This window comes from Toxotes jaculatrix, chromosome 3 (genome assembly GCF_017976425.1).
Source record: "Toxotes jaculatrix isolate fToxJac2 chromosome 3, fToxJac2.pri, whole genome shotgun sequence".
Classification (NCBI taxonomy): Eukaryota; Metazoa; Chordata; class Actinopteri; family Toxotidae; genus Toxotes; species Toxotes jaculatrix.
In genome coordinates this window covers 2,797,372-2,813,574 of record NC_054396.1, presented here as the reverse complement: position 1 = coordinate 2,813,574, position 16,203 = coordinate 2,797,372, and the positions used below count along the sequence as shown (strand labels likewise).

General features: G+C 42.3%; 1 protein-coding gene across 4 annotated transcripts; it reads right to left on the bottom strand.

Annotated features, from left to right (window-relative positions):
• Window positions 1–201: 201 nt before the first annotated feature.
• Window positions 202–15,659, bottom strand: ptpdc1a (protein tyrosine phosphatase domain containing 1a). Of its 4 annotated transcripts, XM_041035022.1 has the most exons (10): window positions 15,475–15,659; window positions 11,034–11,132; window positions 8,619–8,790; window positions 8,191–8,271; window positions 7,834–7,952; window positions 5,837–5,974; window positions 4,638–5,749; window positions 2,214–2,399; window positions 1,620–1,730; window positions 202–1,542 (listed from the first exon to the last, which is right to left on the bottom strand). In XM_041035022.1, exons 2-10 carry the CDS (start codon window positions 11,119–11,121, stop codon window positions 1,429–1,431), a joined length of 2,121 nt encoding a protein of 706 aa, XP_040890956.1. In that variant the 5' UTR covers window positions 11,122–11,132; window positions 15,475–15,659; the 3' UTR covers window positions 202–1,428. The 4 variants fall into 4 exon arrangements, 3 of the variants coding, with proteins under 3 accessions (XP_040890956.1, XP_040890955.1, XP_040890957.1); XM_041035021.1 differs by having other exon boundaries at window positions 202–1,730; XM_041035023.1 differs by lacking the exon at window positions 8,191–8,271 and having other exon boundaries at window positions 202–1,730.
• Window positions 15,660–16,203: the final 544 nt, after the last annotated feature.

Here is a 16,203-nt window from a genome sequence, read left to right as displayed (position 1 = left end):
CCATTATCTCCACCAGTCCCACAGGAGGACATTTAATTGGTGGAGAGTGATTGTCGCTTCCAGGAATCACGCTCCACCAAGTTTATACAAGCAAAGACAAGCCTGGCAGACTTGGACGAGCCAGCAAAGACCGAGAAACGAGGAGGTGTTACTTTGGTTAAGTCCATAAAATACACTCAGTGCACACAGGTTGCAGTCAGTTGTGTTTAATTCTGTAAGTAGTAGCCTGCTGTCACAATGAAAAAATAGTGCTTGTTGAATATTCCCCACAGTAAGTCTCATGTCCTTCATATTATTATCATCACACGTCAGCAGCTCTACATTACATTGTTTCCACACATGAGACATATGAGGTGAGAGGCGGACTTGTCTCAATAGCTACACTCATACACACACACGTTTGAGCAGGTATACTTGTAAGGACATTGCCCTGACTTCCATTCTCTGAGGACAGCCTAACCCTAACCTTACCCCCTAACCTTGACCAGGACCTCAGATATGAGGTTTTGCCCCATTAGGTCTGGGCTTTGGTCTCCATGAGGACTACTAGTCCCACATCCAGGTCAGTGTTTACACATGAAAAGGTCCTACAGAGATAACAAGCATGCGCACACACACACGGACAGAGTCCAGACAGAGGTCATTTCAGTTGAGGCAGACGGCATGTTGCTGAATGCAAGAGTGGAGGCAGATTGATGTTTAACAAATGCATGTACAACAGAACAGTGCAGTGAGAGGTTTTTGTTGCACACAGTATTAAGGACATAGAATTGATTGGGAAAGCAAATGCAGTGTGGCCTGTTGAGTTTGCATTGCCATAACAATAGCCAGAGTTTGCATTTGACTCTAAGAAACACAGCTTACATCCTACAGGAACCAAGCAACCTCGCAACTTGTCAACAGGTTATTAAACAAACGTCTGAGTTACAAATAAGATCTGAATAAATAAGACACGTTATAGCATCTGCACAGTGTAAAAACATCTTTTGGTTTAAATAAGACCCCCACGCCCCATCAGCTTTGACAGCTGAGTCCCACATTTAAATAACATTACATTAACATCGTGAGAATGTTTCTCAGTCATTTCCTACCAACTAACAGGTATATAATAAAAGCAACATCAAGTGCCTCACAAATATTACAGTAGAACAGATGATGAACAAATGCTTTCAAACCGAGCACGGTGGCACATTAACACAAAAAAATGGCAGTGCTTAGAGTCTATTAAGCGCTTAACAGAACAACAAAATCCTAAACCTTCAAGTTACAAATCTTACTGACTGTTACAATCCTGAAAGACATAAGATTGGCAGATCTGAACAGAATCTGATGTAATGAACTGGCTTTAAATAGAGTAATGCCCAAACATTAGAGTGGAAACCCATCTGTAAGTCCTCCTCTTGTCAGAGCGATCACGCTGAGGCTGGATCAGCAGTCTTCGTTCACTTCCACAGCTTTGTCACGCAGCTCATGAAGAATGGGAGTCAGGATTGCTTTCAGAGTCATGTACAAAGACTCATTCTTCTCTGAGGCAGGGTCAATCTGGAGATCAAACACACGAATAATTCATGAAAACCAAATACACATCTATTCAATACACAGCTTGTGTTAACACTCACCTTAGTAAACACTTTGATTGTTTGGTTGAGAAAACTCGTCTCCGCTTCTTCAGGCATCGGCAGGAGACGAGCAGCACAGTCCAGGATACAGAGCAAAGTGAGCCTATGACCCTGCCAGTGGGAAGGACACGGATGGATGATCCCATCAGATTACACTTAACTTTTTTTCTGTATTAAACCAGGACACAACAAGTGTCATAATGCTGTGAATATTTTAGGTTTGATATTTTGGCAGAAAACAAATATGTTGCCTGTGAACATTTCACTGATACGTTCATTATCAACACATTTGCCACTTGTCAAATCACAAATAAACCACAAATCCTCATGAAGTCTATAGACAACAAAGTCCAGCTGCCTTTAAGTTTCATATAAACTGTATTTGCTGTTGCACTTTAGTTGTATAGAAGCATAGAGGGTTGGTCATTTCTCTTAGCTGTTGGTAAGTTGGTAGCTGTTGGTGGAGGTAAATCTAAATTTAAGTAATTAACCATGAAGACAAGACCTATACTACACTCTGAGTTAAACAGCTGGCTGAAAGAGAGCTGTTAAACAGGTGTGTATCAACATTTGCCTCTGACAGTGATGCTGTACCTTTTCCAGTGAGTCGAGGGCATTCTGTGGGTTTACGTTCTTCCCACTGAGAGCTTTTATATCCTCGCTGCTGATGACTGGATCCTTGAGCTGCTCCAGCCATGACCACATCAGACTGGAGAGCACCAGAGGATCTCTCTCCATACACAGCCTCTCCCACGCCCCCTCTCTGGAGTTGAGCTCTGTCTGTAGATCACAGCAAAGAACATCCTGACAGTGAACTGACTGAAATGAGACTGACAGCTTTAAATCAGGGTTAACAATAGGCTAAAAGTGTGCTGTAGTTATGGTTCTGACTTTTACACTGTTCTCTAACAGTGTATTTAAGTGAATTTATGTTGTACTGTATAAACTTTTATCATACTCGTACTGAACTATCCATAAAAGCTTGAGAGCTGATAAAGGCAATGAGCCTTATGAACTACAAACAATGTCCAGAGAATCAGGTCTGGACATTGTAGTTGTCCTTTTATACATTCAGCACACAATCAGAGAGTGTCCCTGGGAGACACATTCTCACCTCCTGGAAATACTCCGTTTGTTTTAGACGAGCGGTGGCGCCTGGGTAAAGCGTGCAGGAGCCGAGACAGAAACCTCATCCACACACCCACTCGCTCACTGTGAATTCTCTGAACGATGACCTGCTTTATTCACACATCGGCGCAATCAGACATTACACGGATTTCATACTAGTGAGCTGGCCGGGTTGAAGTCGGCTCGGTTCAACTCATTCAGACATTTGCGTTCACACATACGGCTCCTCTGGGTAACGTCTAGAAAAGTTCAGGGTTGCAGTGCATGTGTGAGAAGCAGCTTAAACTAACACCACAGTCCTCATACATCCTGTCATGCTAATCCTTCAAATCTCCATGGTGGAGATCTGAGCGGTGTCTGTTTTTCTCCTCGGCTTTACTGAAGTGATTTTTCTATTGGTACAGTGTGTTAGTCCGTCTGCTGTCTGAGTATATGAGTATGTGTTGCTGTGTTTAATGATCTTTCCTTTCATCCTGCTGCTCTGCTGTCACAGTGTTACCTTCCCTGATGGAGTCTTTGTCATGTTTACATGTAAACAGCTGATTAGAAGCCCAGTCACCCACATACGTGGTCAAGAAATCAGCTTTCTGCGACAGAAATCTAGCTGAGGAAATCAGGTTTCTCTAATCCTCTACCACAATTACAGAAACCAGGTTTCCCATTGTAATTCACAGTACAGGTGCCCCACCTCACCTGAAAGAAGAGCCCCTCTGCTAATGTCAGAAGAAATGATTAGGATTGTTAAACCTCAGGGAAAACAAGCAGTGACGCTACATCACACAGCAAAGGCAACATTTAATGTGTGAGGAGACTGGAGTCACCATCACTTTAAAAAGTTAGGATGGGAGCTCAGCAGGTAACTGACTGATCGATCACACTGTTTGTTCCCTCTGCAGTGATTAATCAGAGCAACATGTCACAATGTGAGGGAAACGTCAGAGTCTTCTGAGTTTCAATCAGCTGGTTAGAACCTGAGACAAACTGCTCCTTCAGTCACGGTTAGGTGGTGCTGCTCTGCAGGTCAGACACCAGGCTGCACTCAGCTGAACACAGCTTTTACCTCATGAAGTCTGCACTGAGTCGAAGTAAAGGGAAGGTAGGAAGGAGATGAAGGCTCAGAGGGAACTAGTTTGTCGTCCTCTCTGTCAGCACTTAGCACTGCAGCTACACAACTGCCTGGACACACTGTACGTGACCCTCAGGAGGATTTCTGCAGTGTTCACCTCATAAAACTTAATAATGTTTAATACCCTTTTAAATAGTACCTAAAATGCAATTTAATACAGTTCACAGACATTTATACTGTATCACATTTTCATCAGGACTTCCCAGCTGTTTGTACTGATAATTCCCAGTAACATAATTAATCAATTAAAGTGACCTGGACCCAGATAAGTAGCAGAGAATGGCAGAGTTGTAGTGCTGTTTGTTTAGGTACCAGAGCGCACACACGTTAAGTTGTTGCTTGTTTCAAAGGTTGTGTTACCACTGTTCCTACAGTGGCAGGTTTACATACAGTAGTTAACTATAAGTGACCAACAATCAAACAATGATATGTAACTAATGTTAATGTCCACGGCAGGAAAGCAGAAACATCAAGACACCTGTAAATGAAATTTGAGACTTTTTTAAATATCTTCCAGTATCTCGTTTTTAATTCTGTGCTTTTTATGACTCAAAGGCCTGCAGATATTCCCTCTGTGTCAGATATCCAATGAACTCTGACCCACCACTCTTCAGGACAACTGAAAGGGTCACGACTTAAGCCTGGAGACAGGCACATTATTACTCCACAATACGTTTCAGTTTAACAGTACAGTAGTTTATAAGTTTAGTATGACTTTATCTTACTACATGGTATATGTGCTTGCATGTCACAGAAGAGCCTACCTGCCACACTGAGACTTTGGAGGTGAGATCTTTGTCTGTTATGTCCATGGCCAGAGCTTTGGCCACCAGCATGCGCCTGCTCTCTGGAGAGAGCTCAGACTGGAGGGTGATGAAGGGAACCTCCGAGACGTCCCCTCTCTCTGCTCCACCCACTGACACATCCACATTTGGCTGCCCCTCGGTGGTTACCTGTCTGCTCCTGGTTGATAAGGCTGGCAGTATGGCATTACAGTGGGATTTCCTTCCTTGCTCTGACAGATCTAAAGACAGACTCTGATACCCTTTATGTAGCTGCTTTTTTGAAAAAGGAGACCCAGTGTCTTGCTTTGCTTCTGTGTTTGGGTCCTGAACGCTGCTGTTAATGTCCTGAGGAGACAGTTCCCAAAACCTGGGGGGTGCAAGGCTGCTGTGAGACAAGGAATGTTTGATCAGGCAGCTGACTGGTTTGGTGCTCTTCAGATGTCCTAAATGCTGCTGCCATGATCCAAGTTTGTGAAGGACAGAATCACTGTAGCTGAGTCTCCTGTTGTTAGACAGAGAAGATCTTAGAGGGCTTTCTACATTCTGCTGCCTCCACAGAGGATCAAGGTCATTGTCACTGGATAGAGGCTGGTCGTGACAAGGTGCAGACTCCAGAGCTGGTGGGCTGAGAGGACGAGATAAACAAGGAGGGACAGGAATCCCCTTCCCTCTCATCTCCTTCCCCAGCTGCTGAAGGGCCTGCTGGGACACGGTCTTCTCCACCTCTGCTGTGAGGTCAGGGATCTCCAGCCACTCCTCCTCAATCACCACTTGTCTGTTGGCTGCAATGTCGATCAGGAGCCTGCACACCAGCTGGACGATTTTTGGCACATTCTTCATCTGCCGAGCCTCATAGCCGTGCAGCAGGTGGCGCTGCCTGGTGAGGTACTGGGACAAGGTGACGGCACTCGCTTTGGGTTCTGCACAGGAGAAGACGCTTCGGAGAGGGACCAGGAACTGGGCAAACTCCCTGACACACAGCAGTTGGCCTCTGGTCTGGATGGAGTTGGGTCTCTTAGCTCGCACAAACAGGATGGCTTGGTCAGCACTCATCCGGGATGTGAAGACCAAGTAGCAGGCCAACAACACACCTGCATAAAGAAAAACAAAAAAAAATGAAACTGATATTTTACAAGCTTACATGAGGATTTAAGCACCAAACTGTTGGTGTTACAAACCTGTTCTTCCAAGACCAGCATGGCAGTGGACGGCCAGTTTACCCTCTTGGACAGCAAATGACATAACTTTCACCATGTCGAGGATTGTAGTCAGAGATGCCACACCATAGTCCTTCCAGCCAAAGTTGTAGTAATAGACTGAAACGCACAAAGCCAGAGGACTGAATTAAGAACTGTTCAATATCTTCCTGAGGCGGTTTCAGACACGGAGCACACAGCATCGCTGGCTTTATCCATCTGTTAAAGGAAAGGCCTTTTTATCCTTCAGATACAAAGTTAGTGTCTTCTACATTAAAGACGACTCTATCAATTCAGAATTACACTCCTTGCCTTGTCTTTTTTTTTTTTACTTGTCAAAACGTGGCACCTGCATTACCTATAATGCCACCCACTGTTTACTCGGGTAAGCTCCATTGGTTCTAATTCAACACCCCCAGAATTTTTTATCAACTGACATCATTTGAGGGTGTTTATCAGACTTCACACAGCTCTTTCTGGAAAGAGAAAGGGTTTTATACAACTTTTTCCATCTTTAGTAGCAGTATTTCCAGCTATATTAATTTGACTTTATTTTCTTTGTGCATAAGAGATGGTGGTTGAGATAATAAGTGACTGATGAAAGACATACATACATTTATTTATATAATCCCTGTGTGCATATTTAACTTTGTGCTGCTGAAGCCTTTCAATTAACCTGACAGCCTTCTTCTTATTCAGAAATGCGACCAATGTGTTAAACTCCTCACATTTACATCAGGTGCATGTGTGAGGCGTGTGAAGAATTGTGTATGATACAGATCTACCACAAGGTGAGTATGAAGCCAGTGTTTATACTGGAGGCTTTTACTGAGTGTCATATTAAAGACAGCACGGTTCAAAGTGCAGCTGATGCTTTGATGAGGTGATTAAGGTAAAGATCTCGAGAGAGCTTGTTAGGAAGAGGAATGGTGACTGCAGCCCTCCACAGACATAACGTTTGTGGAATCTCTGGGTAATTACTTGGTTACCAGGGACCACATCATTCAGTTTCAGATGTAAGCAAAACACACCATTGATGGTACAGAGGAAAATATTAAACTAACTCATTTTCTACCACTGTTTTTAAGTCATGCAGTTTTCTCTACAACTTATAGAAATGTGGAAAGAGCTCTACTCTTCCTGACAGAGAGCAGGGTTACACCACTTAGACATAAATAAATCCATGACTTTACCTTTTTACATGTTAAGTCTTCAGTACATTCTGATAAAACTACTACTTCTGAGGAAGGTCTCCAGTGGTAAAGCCATTACCAATATGTAAATGTGTTGCTAGGAAACATCTCCTGTAGCATAAGAGACAGCAATGACACCTAAAAAACTATCCCAAAAAAGAATAGAACCAATTCCTTTGTTTAATTTCTATACACATTCATAGATAATACTTCATTATTCATACTTATTAACAAGTATTCATGCAGTTTAGAGCAAACTACGGCCAACGGGCCGCGTGCATCCATGCGTAAAACGTCACACTCTTGGCTTTTCAAAATAAAAGCAACACAGTTGTATTGCATGCATGGCATGAACATTTTTTTCATTTATATTCTAATTTATGATTGGCCTCACGCGGGCCGGGCAGGGCCGGGTGTGGCCCGCGGGCTGTAGTTCGCCCAGGTCTGGTGTAGAGAGTGAGGGAAATATCTGAGTATGAAGGATATCAGAAGTTCATCTTTTATTGCCATGGGGCTAGATTGTTATTGAGCCATAGTATTGTTTTACTATCCATGATTTAACAACACTTGATGTGTCTTTGGTAAATCAGATAGATATCCAATCTGAAGAAAGCTAACTAGCTGTTATTGCCTGCTGTTAACTGCTCTAAGTAAACTGCTGAGGTGCAGAAGGTATTATTCTTCTGGTGTTTTTGGCAGTTACCAACCATCTGCATCACCACTGCTGTCTGCAAGACAAGTTAAAATCTCGCTCATGTGTTAGTGAAGGTGGATATCGAAACTCACTGCCTGCCTCCATGAAAGTTTCAGGTCTATAAGTGAAACCACTCTCCTGCTCCAGTGGGTTACCACAGCTGGCGTGTTCTCCCGGCCGCTGCAGGTTAATGACTGTCTTCAAACCACACCTGAGAACGGCAACAGGTTCGAGTCAGCGTAAAGAGCAGTCCACCCAACACACACACACATATATATTCACAGCGATATTTACACACAATGTGACAGCACTGCAAGTGAACATAAAACAGCTGGAGCAAACCAATCTTCATTTCACTGTTAATTTAAATGTTAATCTAAATTAATAAAGAGACTCACATTAGAATAAATCCAATTCTAACAGTGTGTGAAAGAAGGAAACTACTGTACCTTTGAAACTGCTCAATTATGTTAAACTTCTCTATGATTTCAGTGGAAGGCCTTGCCATAGCTAGCAAGTTGTCAGTAATCCTGTAAGTTGGAGAATATGACAAATTAGTGGAGTTGTGGTAGTTGTGGTATGAATGCCAAAAAGCAACACTTTCACTTTACAACACAGACACCAAGATACGTAAAGAGATATCCAGAGAGCCTGGAAACATACTGATGCACTGAAACTAAAGACCTGACCTTCAATTATTCCACTTTGACGTGATCACCGTGCAAAGCAAAAACCAGGACACATGTATTGATATTTCATGTAACTATTGATGTGGACTTCAATGACCCGTACTAGCCAAGTACAGCAGTGAGAGAAAAAAAAAAAAAAAGAAGACTGAGGGCTGTGTGAGAGGTAGTGCTAAGACTGGCTAACGTACCAGGACGAGTAGAGTCCTTTGATAGCTTGCTCCTCATCACTCCAGCGAGAGGGGTTTTCATATTTACAGGCTTTCCCTCCACAGGCCATGGAGCACTGCATGTGACCGGGGATGACGTGCCTCAAGGTCTCCCCCATCTTGGTGTACTTTGCTGTGGGGACCCTCGCATTGGCTGATGGGAAAGAAAAAAAAGAAGAAGAAAGAAACATAAGAACGATTTGACAATACTCATCAGTGCTACATTCAAGCTTTCCTTGCGGTTTAAGTCACTATCAAGCCCTAAATGCTAAAAGACTGGTTATTTCTTCAGTGTGGTTACATCTCCTGGTCTTGCGTTCAGTGGGTGGCTGAGGCTGGTTCACGCAGACGGCCACCATGACTCTGTGAGAGGAGGAGGAGAGGATCTCCAGGGCAGAACTGCGTCTGCACTGCAGGACCTTCAGCAGGACGTCCGAGGCAGAGTGCCTACGGTCGTGCCTCCTCACGCTCGCCGTCATCTCCCCGGCTAAGGAGTGCCGTCCTCTGTGCTGCTGCATTTCACAGTGCGGGCTGAGCTGCGACCTGCGCTGTGAGCAGCTCTGCACTAACAAAGGCTCCTGACTCAACAGCTCTGTGCCCATGGTGAATCATCACACAACAATCACCCACTGGCAAAGAGAGGCAAATACAACCTATCAGTTCATCAGCGGCATTTGAAGTGTCACCATGACAACCATCTCCAAAGTCGTCAGTAGAGATGGGGGCGAATGCTGCGCGCACACACACACACATTAACACAGATCTGAGGCAGGCGGCTTGGAACTGAAGGAGGAAAACGCCGTACTTGCCTGAATAAAAGGCCATACATCTGGTGGTGTACAGCCCTGAACACACCGCATCAACTAGTGTTAACAATGAAACACCTTCTTCTGCTTTTGATTGGATCAGCAGCAGACAAGTGGTTTACATAACACGAAAATGCACAGGGATGTGAGATCTGACTGAATAACACTGTGAATTCTGATAATGTGAACCATACTTTTGAAAGTGCTTGTATTTTTCCAGGGTAACATTTACCAGTTATTTTCGAGATACTTTAACTTTCTTATCTACGTTTCTCTCTTAACATATTAACCCTTTGGTCTAGAAAGCTCAGAGTGAAAATGATTATTTTGTAAATTTGTCTATTTTGTTTGATGAGATTTAATTAATAATACAAAGAAAGTAAGAAAATATACTATACGATAATAGCAAGAATATATATATTTAAAGCTGGAACTAGCTTGATCTACTAGATTATTTTATGGGCTAAGAGCTTATATATTTTCAAGTATCACTGCTCCTGTCTGCTACTGCTAATAAATTATATCCACTAAGGAAAGACTATGTAAGTGTAACGCAGACATTGTGCTTGAAACCCACTCAATGCACTATCCAGTCCAACTGAAGCCAAAAGGTGAAATGATACTGCTGGCTCTCTGAGGATCTCAGTGTGGGGGAGCAGCAGGCAGACTGACAAACAGCAAAGATGAGAGAGGGCTGCAGCTACAGAGGAAGCATCAGAGGACGGGCTGCACTGAGGCCCAGCCACATTCATCACTTCTCTTCTGTTTTACCTGTTAGCGTGTTTTCACTGAACTGATTTAATATCTAGCCTTTCCCAGATTTTCTTCTGAAAAGATGAATGAAATACTTGCCAGTACAAGGATCATACAAAAATTCAGACAACACGTTTGACCTGAGAGAATATTTCATAAAGACAAATTCCTACTAACACCATGTAAACTTATGATCAGGTTTTCCTTTTAATCAAATATATCAATTAGAAAACATACATCAGATTTATTGTGTTTGCAGTTATTCTCCAATAAGCACCAGTTGTAAAGATGGTCAGCTCAGTAAAAGTGGCTGCAGAGGACACCACTCCAAACCTACTGTTATCTACCTATCTTTTCCTGATGGCAGATATATCACAGGGCATTATCCAAAAGCAATTTTAGATGCGACTCAATCTATCTAATGGCTCTTCTTGGGTAATACACTTGCAGAACCTTTCATCAAGTCTGAAGTATATTATCCATATTATCCATCTTGTGGACCTTATACTTCAATTTATGGTGAACCTAATCTCCAGCCAGGCAGACAGGAATAACACTAATTTTCATGATAAAAATATCTTTTTTTTTTTTTTTAAACAACTGAGATAAAGGTACCGTCACCTGAAAGTCATGTGTCAATGCTAAAGCTGACCTGCTAAGTGCCAGCCCATAGCCCACATTGAAGAAAATCTTATCTGACTTCAAATTCATTTCTAACTCTAACCTTACATAAAATGGCAATTTAACATCACTGACTGCCATCCTTTCAAGTCTACATTCATTACCATAAAACCAGCAGCTTTTCTTGTGCTGTCTGTGTGTTGCAGAGCTCTCCTACCTGTCTCCATCTCTGTGCTGACCTCTCCACTGCGGGCTCCAGTCATGGAGTAAGGCAGGTCACTCAGTACGCTGACACCAGCTGCCATGGCAGGGGGGGCTGAAAGGTGTGAATAAACATTGTGTCAAAGGCAAACGAAAAAAAAATCAGCTTACAAGCACACGCTTATGATGTGCTGATAATGCAAACAGTCACAAGGTGCACGCAGAAATGAGACATGAGGGGCGTGCGCTGCGTTGCCTGGCAGGATAAACCCAGGGGAGAGAGGGAAATGTGCAAACTGAGCCACCAAGTCAGCAGCTCATGTGTCAGTCTGACCACTGCACCTCTGGGAGCAGGTGGGCGTGGCCTGGGAACAACAGTCGGAGCGGGGAGCACATCCGAGATCTGAGATCCAAGGTGCTGAGTTACAAACCGCACTGACTTCAGCAGCACCCACACTGGGTAAACGGAGAAGTCTCGAGATAAGCGCACGCCAAAGCGGTCTCATCACACTCAGGCACAGCTCCACTTCGATATGTTCTGAGTTGCAACCAATAAGAATGTTTTAAACTACATCAGAGATTAGGCAAATTCCTCCTATTTTACAAGGCCGACGCCACACTTCATCAATTATTCAAGCAGACACATCCACCTGCTATTGTGTAGCTTCAGAGCAATACTTCTAAGCTTGCACATGTGATTTGTGTTGCCTGATATCTGCCGGAGTTGTGTCACACAGATCTTGCAGAGTGTCAGTTTAACTCCAGGGAATAACTGTTTCTCATGTTACACCTTAGAGCTCTAACAGCCGTCCCCACTTTTGTGCTAACTGATGTTGCAGGAGTGAAACTGTGCACCTTTCCAGCTCTCTGCCTCACTCTGGTCCATTAACAATTGAGCAGGGACGGTGTACTGCACACACTAACTTTTTGATGGGAAAACGATTCCTTGACCTTTGCTTTTTGCTTCCTCTTTGATACTGGATTAATCAAAGAGCAAGTCTGTATAAGATACAATCTGACTTGTTTACTATGAAACACCTTCAAACAGATTGACTTTTCACATTTTTATGTTGTTCAGAGTCATGTTCTGTCATGTCATATAACTCTAATCTAATCTAAATCTAAAAGTTAATGTAATAGTTGTCATATTGACCCCACAGTCATCCATATGTTAACATATTTCACACTGTGCTTTGAGACTGACGAGGCAGAAACACCAGTTTTCTGAAATGAAAATGACATCTGAGCTAATGTATGTGACACATTAAAGAAAGGTCTGCTCACTAGTTTGGACACACTATGTTATTTTTTTTAATGACTTAATTAATATAACAAAATATTATGTGCAGCAACTCTGTTACAAATTGTATAATAAACTGGCCTTTAACAAAGCAGACATTCTGACTTGTCATGGCAGGAAAAGCACGTGTAACATTGACAATGGCCAACCATCTTTAACTAAATTTGTTTCTCCTGTGCTTTTCATATTATTAGACGTCTGTGTGAAAAAGGGCTGAAGCAGGAAGGAAGTGAAGCAGCTAAAGGGAATTCAGCCATCAGTAACCTTTTGTTTACACCCGTGGTTGTTTATCATTTCAAATGAGTAAACTCATATTGTAGAGCTGTGGGCAGAGCTTTGATTCACTCAGCCCCTCCTTGCCCTGCTCTCACTTTCTCTCCCTCTCTCTCTCACAAACACAGTGACAATGGACCCGTTTGTGAACAGCCTCTCCTCTCAGTGTCTGAACACTCTGAATCAAACATGGTCGTGCGTGGGAGGAAGAAGCCTTGTTGGCTCTTTCCCCACAGAGAGGACAGCCGGCTGCATTCCTGAACAAAATCACTACAGAGCTCATGAATGGATGGTATCATGAGCACCTCTGCACAAATGTGTCCAAAGCTGATGTAGTTGACTCTGATAAGTTAGTCTATCCATGTTCTTAACACAGCACTGTCGATCTCACAGACCCAACTCTTCAAATAAGTTATTAGCATCACATAAGGAGCTTAGCTCGTAAGGACAGATATAAGTTAACGTCTTAATACAGCTGGGTTGAGGTCGAGGTTAGCACGCTGTATATGGCTGCTAGTCAACATCAACTCCTCAGGCGAGTAGTTAACATTAATGCTAATTCTTTAACTCTGATGCTGAATGATTGAGCTTCAATCCAGATGAATATTAAAAAATATTTTCAAAGACTCAAAGTGGCTCGTCCTGAGGAGGTGCAAAGACAGTCTGGACCAGAGGCATTAGCAAAACGGAGCACCTGGAAATACTGAATATTTTTATTTTCAAAACATAATCAATACATCATTCAAGAGAGCTGTTAACAACAGAAGTCAGAGAGTCACCGTCCTGAGACGAGGTCTAATCAACCACAGGTGAAGAGACCTGAGTAGGTCGACTTTCACTTACGATTTAAAAATAAGTATTTTTGTATGTGAAGTAGTAAGTTCACGACAGTGCTGTCTAATATTTAATAGTCATGACTTCAAAATAAGCCAGTGTATATTTAAGCTGGGATAGTGCTGGATCCACTAATCATCATTTTCTTGTAAAAAGGTGACATGTGGGCACTGACAAGCATCTTTTACAACTTTGGACAAGTCACAATGTCACTTCTGTTAAGAGTCAGGCTCCTGTAGTCCGTGAATAATTGATGGTGTAAAGTTAGAACCTGTCTTTTTCCATCCACAACTGTTTTTGGACTTCTTGTACACTGTAATCCACACCTCTCAAAGTTACAAACTGGGAGTCATTGCTATGTTCCAGGGCCCTATGTTCCCCAGCTCTGTATTTGCTTAATATGACTATGAGCTATAGAGGGAACTCCTCAAAGGGAGTTGCTGCTCCCAAACACTGCTGTACGGTTCTCAATATCATAGGCACACATTTGAGTGAACTTCTCAAATAGGTTAAAGTGGTTGTGTTTATACAGATGTTTTATTATTTAAATGAGGAACACAGATACACTCCTACAGGCACAAACAGTATGCATCCCGAGGAGCTCCACATGACAAATGTGATACATGTACATCACATATTACCAATTAGAAGAAACTGAGATAATGTCCACAAATAAATCTCTCCTCTCAACCACTAATCAAAAACAAATTCACACATTTGTGGGTGATCCATATGCTCGTGTCCACTGGGAAGTCAGTGTGTTGTTGGACATGAGAAGGATGGTGTGAATGCTGAGAGTTATCTGACAGAGATGCTGCTAATGAGTGTGGGATGTGAGAGTCATTTCCACCGAGCGTGCTAATAAAGCAATATGGCTGACAAGATGGGGCTCCTGACACCATGTTTAATCTATGATGATGTGTCTGAAGGGATCCTAATCACTCAACGGGCAAACCAGCGGGACAGACAGCATTCACAATCCTACAGCACGGCTATCAATCACAGTGGAACGAGCACAAATTCACAAAAAAGAGCACCGCTGGTATTTATTGTGCAGTAAATTAGCTAGTTAATTGTTCTCACCTGGCATCCCAGGTGTTTATCAGCCACTCATTAGAAAACTAGTGGTATGTTTTACTCATTGTTTTACACGCCTGCTTCCGACTTCCTATCACCACCTGATAGCATCATATGTCAAACAAGTAGCTACGAGAGTGAGAGGAAAGAGAAGAAACTGCAACCTCAGAATGAATGACATTTTTCACAATTTACACTTGAAAAATTACTACAACAATTAATCATCAAAATAGTTGCTGACCATTTTTCTGTAGCTTGACAAATCTATTGACTAATCATTTCAGCTTAAATGCCTGGCTGTTTACTCCATCACTTCTTCTCCTTAAAATGGACAAATTCAAGCATGTATTTACTGTTCTGGTTTGAGAAGTTAACTAATAATATTAATAATAATTAATAATATTCTAGCGTGTTGTCTCATCATATTTAGTTCATTAGCACAGTGCCAAACTATAAAGTGTAGCATCACATTCATGCACCATTTACAATTTGAGACTGATCTGAACCAAGTCTTTCACTGCAGGTGAAAATGCGATGATAGGAAACTCAGTCTCCAGAGTGTACGCCCAAGAATGTGGCAGTCTCTGGAGTGTAGAGATGTTGGTGATGAACAAGCTAACACAGGTTGCTGAGCTCTCCATGTGCCGGCGAACACAAATCACAGTCTGTTCACTTCAGCGTGCTAACAGGCAGCTGTCTCTTACTAGCTGCACTGATGTCAGCTCTATCATTAAGATACTTAACGCTAATTTGGGTCATGTGTGCATTATCTTACAGCTCCACTTAAACAGCGTTATCTTCAGTTGCACTGTCACATTTAAAAGTCACATGGCTTCCTCTGACATACTAACATCTTGAGTGTTTAGTACCGTTAGGTATTCATGCTGCAAGCTGGAGACTTAACGCTGGCTAATTAGCTTACTATACTGTATTGTATGAAGCTAGCATGGTAGCTACTGCAGGCCTAACTTACCGATTTCCTGTCGTCTGACTCCGGGGCTGTCTTTAGATTTTCCAACATAGCTGATTCATCTCCCTAAAGCCATGGTCGTTTTATCGCTGGCACGCACCAAACCGGGGTTTTCCGCCGGCCGCATCATTTGGTCCGCTAAGTAAAGCTAGCTAACTAGCTAACTTAGCAACCTGACATGTCATATGTAACGGTTCGGTTACGTCACGTGACCACGGACACGGCTCAGTTAGCATATTTTAATGATGACATGCTAATAGTTTGTATGCATTAACTACCGGATGGTTTTAACATGTGTCCGTTTATTTGTTTGTTGGCTTGTTTGTTTATTTGTTTGTTTGTCAGTGGATTGCACAAGAAGTAATGATCCGGATCTGGTGCAAGAAAATGCTGGATTACTGACACTGTTGTACTTACTGTGTTTTATGACAGATCATTTATGTTTATCAGACTACTTAATGTTTCTGATTATTATTCTATTATGTGAGCTCGACAAACAAGTGTAGGGTTGTTTGGCCTCTACTGAGTGCTATTTTAGTTTTCACTTAATTTAAATTTTTGATTTTGATCACTTGTTTGTACAGAAGGCGTTGTATGAAAAAAAAAAAGAATTTCTATCTTTGTTCCACAACAAAACAGGATTCGTGTGTCACAGCCCTGTAACAAGTCTGTATTTTTGTGGATTTTTATGCTTTTCCTATTTTTCATTCTTTTATATTTTTTTCATAAATA